Source organism: Pinus tabuliformis, chromosome J (genome assembly GCF_031772625.1).
Source record: "Pinus tabuliformis cultivar Carrire ecotype Pingquan chromosome J, CPIR1, whole genome shotgun sequence".
NCBI classification, from domain to species: Eukaryota; Viridiplantae; Streptophyta; class Pinopsida; order Pinales; family Pinaceae; genus Pinus; species Pinus tabuliformis.
In genome coordinates this window covers 857,983,680-857,989,679 of record NC_142295.1, presented here as the reverse complement: position 1 = coordinate 857,989,679, position 6,000 = coordinate 857,983,680, and the positions used below count along the sequence as shown (strand labels likewise).

Sequence of the window (6,000 nt, the reverse complement as noted above, 5' to 3'; positions counted from 1 at the left end):
CCCTGTGAGAAAATAGGATCCACTGCCCGGGCATCCTCACATTGGGAAAACATCCCAATAAAAAAGGCAGGGTAGAAGAAATTTGAAGAGGAGACATGGAACGAAAACAAAAACACACATATATTTATAGAAACAGAGGAAGAATGAAGAAAGATTAGGTGAAAATTGGTTGATCAACAGGCCGAACAAGCCCATTATCAACCTCTGAGACAGCCCACGACCCAATCTCTCGGTCTACTCCTTCTTTAGAAAGACGATCCGCTTCAGAATTTCTTTCCTGGTATATATGACTAAGAGAAACCTCAATGAAATGATTCCTAAGCCGAGAAACTTCTCTAAACAAAGGAAGCAGAGTAAGATTGTAGCAACGATGAGCCCTGTTGAACCATTGCACCACATTCATGGAATCCCCAAAAAGCTGAACTTCTAGCACATTACGAAGAATAAGCCAGCTAAGGAGGAGATGAAGGGCTTTCAATTCGGAAAAATTATTTGAACCCTGTCCTAGACCTATTGAAGCTTTAACTATCTTCTCTTCTGAGAAATGTATGACCAAGCCAGCCCCACACCGCCCATTAATATCCGAAGCCCCATCAAAATAAGCCCACGGCATAGAGTGTCTAATGAATTCGGGATAAACAACCCTGTAAGAATTTGGAACTTGAGGTATAGGAATACTATCATAGATAGCCGCTCCCTCTACAGCAAGTCTTCCAATAGGGAAAGCAGAGTCCTGGAAAATAGCTTGATTCCTGGCCAGCCAGGTCCCCCATGTAATGATTAAAGGAATGGATCTTTCCCTTTCGTTTAAAGAAATGTTCCACCAACTCTGCGAGGCCTCTAAGAGTCCCTACCCTTCCCATTATGAGGAACCTTTATTAAGCTTAGCATTGCTGCCGAGAGACTCGAATTGAAAGGGAAAAAGAGAAATAAATGTTGCACAGATTCGGTGCTGTCTTTACACAGAGGGCATCTACCAGGACCAATCCTGCCTCTTCTTTGAAGGAAATCCCACGTTGGGACTTTCTGACAAAGGACACACCAGAAGAACAGTTTTGTTTTAGCTGGTCCTTTTAACTTCCATAAAGGTTTAGCCTACCAGCCCGGATTTTCCATACCCTTTTGTGACATCATCCATTTGTAACCTTCCTTTGGGGAATAAAAGCCATTCTGAGCAAAAACCCATTTTAACTCATCCGGAGAGTCAGAAAGCCGCACCGAGGAGTTAACAAGATCCCTTGTGTACCTGTCCCATTCCTCCAACCTGTCTTCGGTCAAATCTAAGTCTCGACCTTTAAGCCACCGTTGATTCCAGATGGAAGAGGCCCGGGGATTAGCGACCTGGTTTAAAGTGAAAAAACCTCTGTCTTTTAAAACTTCAACCAAACCTTGAGATAGATTAAACCCCTCAGAATAGCCAATCCAAGGATCGTGCCCCAAACGGATCTGAGTTCCGTCTCCTACATACCATGCCAAGCCCTTCTCAATGATGTGAACGGAGGCAACCACTGCTTTCCAAACCACCGAGGAATTTTTGGACGACTTTTGTGGCAGTCTGATCCAATCAAGCGTTGTTAATGGGTCTATATATTTCCTTTTAGTCACTGTAGTCCATAGATTTTCCGCTGTGATGATCCTCCAAGCTAACTTTTCTGCAAGGGATTGGGAGAAATCTACAAGGTTTTTTATGCCCCAACCCCCCCACTCTTTAGGGCGAGTAATTTTGTCCCATGCGATCCACGGGGTAACTCTCTCATACTTAGACCCCGCCCACAGAAAGCTGCTGCAAAGTTTCTCAAATGAGTTTATAATACCTTTAGGCACCCAAGTCAAGCTCGCCCAATAGACTGGAATTGCCATTAAAACATATTTTATTAAAACAAGTCTACCTGCCCGGGAGAGCCACTTGTGGCTCCAATGGTTCAATTTCGATTCCAATTTTACAAGAATCCACTGCCAATCTTTTATCCTATAATTGTCTGGTTTCAGATAGAACCCCAGATATTTGAAAGAGTCCTCCAGCGATTTAACTTCAAAGTTCAGAAACAAGGCCACCCTACGCATCTCCTCTCTAGCCAGACCGAAGCAGGTAATAGTAGATTTTCTCTCATTTATACAGAGGCCAGTCGCTTTCAGGAAGAGGTCCAATATCTTCTTAAGCATCCTGCAATCCTCAAGGCTGCCATTGCTGAATAGTATAATATCATCCACGAAGAGAAGGTGAGTGACCCAAAAATTTTGAGCAACTTCTATTCCTTTCAACAAACCTTGACTTTTCGCTTCATGGATCAAACGACTGATTCCATCTGCTGCCAGCAAAAACAGGAGGGGAGATAGAGGGCAGCCTTGCCGCAGGCCACGTTCAGGACTGAAAAAACTAGAAGCTGCTCCATTAATTAGAACAACTATGGAAGAAGACGAGACACAGCTCATAATCCATCTTACAAGTTCAAAGCTAAAGCCCAGATGGGTTAGTAAAAGCCTCAGATACAGCCAGCTGATTCTATCATAAGCCTTCGATAAATCTATTTTTACAACAACTCCTTTTTTTTCCCCAACTTTGAGGCTGTGGAGCGTTTCTTGAGAGACTCCCACAGCTTCATGTATTTGCCTGCCATCTAAAAACCCAAACTGCTCCGGAGAAACATTTTTAGAAAGAAAGGGTTTAAGCGTGACAGCAATGATTTTAGCAATAAGTTTATAAACATAGGTGCACAAAGAAATGGGCCTAAAATCAGCAAAAGAACCTGGGAGGTCAGTCTTGGGAATGAGAGTTAAAAATGTAGCATTAAAGGGTTGATAAATAGAACCTGAAATTCTGGATTCTTCCACCACCTCCACTAGCTCATCACCTATAAATTCAAAGAAATGCTGGAAGAATTCAACAGTCCAGCCATCCGGGCCAAGACTTTTTTCTTTTTGCATTGATTTGAGTGCGCTTGCAACCTCCTCTTTAGAAATAGGTGCCATGAGAAAATCATTGTCTTCCTCCTCTATGAACCGCGGAAAAATGTGGGCAACCCTTATAACTTCAGCAATTGTGGCTTCACCTGGGGCTTTAAAGAGGTGTTTAAAATAGTTTACCCCTTCAGTAACCAAATCTTAGAAAGAGAGCGCTAAGTCACCATTTGCTTTCTTCATTTCCCAAATTTTATTTGTGATTTTTCTCCCTTTGCCGTAATTCTGGAAAAATTTGGAATTTTCGTCCCCTGCCTGTAACCAGATCGCCCTGCTTTTAAGACGCCAACTTTGCTCCCAGAGCTGCAAAATTCTCCTTCTTTCCATTTCCAACTCATGTATCCTCGATCGAGATGCACCTGATCCATAGCCCTGACTGTCTGGGTCTTTGAGAAGGTCGAGTTCTGAGGTCACTGCTTGCATTCTTTCTTCCTCCTTTAGCTTCTTATGAAGAGCCCAGCATTTTGAAGCAGCCTTCATCCTTAATAGGTTTTCCATAAACAGCTGACTTCAGTTCTCATTCTCATTTGCCACTACTTTCATCCAAGTATTGTGAAATAAATTGATGTAAGATTCATCCAAGAGCCAAGAGGAATTAAACTTGAAGGGGATACGTGGCTTAGATAAAGCACCTTTCACCTCGAGAAGAACCGGGAAATGATCGGAGAGACCACCATCTCCAACCCAATGCCTGAATGATTGTAGTTTCTTTGCCAACATATCGTTTATTAAGAAATGATCTAATTTCTTCCCGATCGAGTCTTCGCCAATCCTGCGATTGCTCCAAGAGGGGCGCATCTTTAATGGGCAAACATCAAAAAGAGGCAACATGGCCAATTTCTGTTGAATGAAAGCAGAGAGGGGATCCGCTCTAGCATTAACCCCCCAAGATTTAGCCAGGCCCAACGAAAAGTTGAAGTCTCCACCAATAATAAGATTTGGATGCGCCAAAAAGGACTTCGTGAAGAAGGAGTTCCAGAACTTCTCCCACTCCGCATTTGGACCATAGATATTCAGAAAGAGAAAAGGAATACAGAGTTCGTTGGAATAGACTTCCACCGCCAAAATGTTTTCTGCCCCCCAAGATGAAATTTCACGCACAACCTTCACATTAAACCCCAAAGCCGCACCTCCAGAATGCCCAATAGCATCCGCTGCGTGAAATCTCCATCCTCGCAGAAGTTTATGCAGACAGCCTAATATTTCATCTCCTTTCCCAAGCGTTTCCTGAAGAAAGAGGATATCAGGTTTTTTAGCCCTCACCAGCTCCTTCAAAGCTAGTTTTTTGGGGATACTAGCAAGACCCCTGCAATTGAAAGATAAAATGATCATTTAAAACCTTCGGGAGGTGATTGCTTTGCTCTAAGCACTCGTGGCAATGAAAACTGCTTCCCTCCAACAATATCTATGATAGCCTTCAGCTTGGCTTTCGATAAGTCTGACTTCCTCCCTCTTAACTTCTTTGGACCTATGGACAACTCATCCATTGCCAAACCGCCTGCTACCGACTCTTTTCCTTTTCTAGTAGCTAAAGGCCTTAGATTGTAATGAGATTCATGCCCTCCATCTCCAGAATGCGTAGGAGCAAGAGGAGGGGAGGATGGAACCGTCATTATAACACTGTCATTTGTGTTTGGTCCCTTCATCGTGTCTGTCATAACTTTTGAGAGTTGACATAAACGATCAATCTTACCATTACACGACTGATGCAAATCGCTTGATAAGAGAGGGGAGGAGGGTTTAGGGGGGGGAGGACAAGCCTGATTCAATTCTTCCCTTGAAATGACTACTGAGAAATGAGCTGCAGGGAACTGATTTGAAACAACAACACTCGTTGTCACCTCACTTTGAGGTATTCCAATACCCTCCATAGGTTCCGATCCTAACTCCTCGCCATTTCCCAAAACTTCGACCTCCTTGAACTAGAAAACTTCCTTCTGAGCAGTAACCTCCATTTTTCCCTTTTCCTCTGCCTTAAAACCATTTTGCCTTTGCCTTCAACTCCTACGATGACCACAAGGGCAATCCCAAGCTAGGTGACCATATACTTTGCACCGGTGACATCTGAACGGGAGGTTTTCGTAGTCCAGAGTCTGGATGAACTCTTGGCCCCGATACTTTAAAAGTATTTCGTCCGCCAAACCTTCTTTTGGATTTAAGCTTACCATAAGACGAGCTGCACTCCAGTCATGAGAATGCAAATAGGATTTGTCAGCAATGAGAAACGTACCCAGAGTATTTCCGATTGAGGAAAAAATCGAGTGAGTCCAGAAATGAATAGGAAGTCCCATTAGTTTGACCCAGACTGGAAACTCCTCAGATTTTTCTTTCTGGGCATCAAAGAGAGGCGTCGATTTCCTGAATAAGATAGGCCTCTTCCCTAGGCTCCAGTGCTTGGAAAACACCCATTCAACATGCTCCTTTTGCCCAAAACGAAGACAGAACCAGCCTCTGTCAAGCATCTTGAACTCTTTAGGCTGTCCCGGGGCTTCTTTCCATTCAGCCAGTGCCCATTTCTTAAAGTAGGCCACCGAGAACTTCCTTCCACCAACTATGCCTACAAGAAGGGTTTCCAAAGCTTCCAACGCCCTGTCTATGTGGATATCCACTCCAAAGACACAGCTGGGTATTGCCGCCTTTTTCCTGTAAATCTTGGGCTTCTTCCTCTTTCCATCGAGATCCTCCAGCTTATCTCCTCCCTCTGCAGCCTCAAAAGATCGAGGACGCTTATCAGGCTGTAGGTAGATGCCTTCGTTTGGCTCCTGAGTCCTTCTGGAACCCCCACCTGCCGATCCTACTAGGAAACTTGGATTTGAACCTTCTTCTCGTGAGTCTTTTACATCTCTTCCCAGCTTTTCAAAAGACGGAGGCAAAGCGGAGTTAAATAGCCGCCCTTCCCCATTTTATTTCCCCGAGGACTCCTCGCAATAACATTTGTAACCTTAGTTCCCGCTTCCTTTGACCTTTCCACACCTAATTACATCACTGCCTGCATCGAGAAGAAATGATGCAGGTTCTCCTCTGACTCTTCCAGACCCCAGT

At 44.0% G+C, this 6,000-nt stretch overlaps 1 protein-coding gene across 1 annotated transcript; it reads right to left on the bottom strand.

The window, feature by feature from the left end:
* Positions 1 to 3,468: 3,468 nt before the first annotated feature.
* Positions 3,469 to 4,290, bottom strand: LOC149229391 (uncharacterized). Its single transcript, XM_089381029.1, has one exon. It carries the CDS (start codon positions 4,288 to 4,290, stop codon positions 3,469 to 3,471), a length of 822 nt encoding a protein of 273 aa, XP_089237155.1.
* Positions 4,291 to 6,000: the final 1,710 nt, after the last annotated feature.

Excerpts from the sequence above, each read along its gene's own strand:
- LOC149229391 (XM_089381029.1), bottom strand. The coding sequence starts at position 4,290 with ATGATCATTTTATCTTTCAATTGCAGGGGTCTTGCTAGTATCCCCAAA.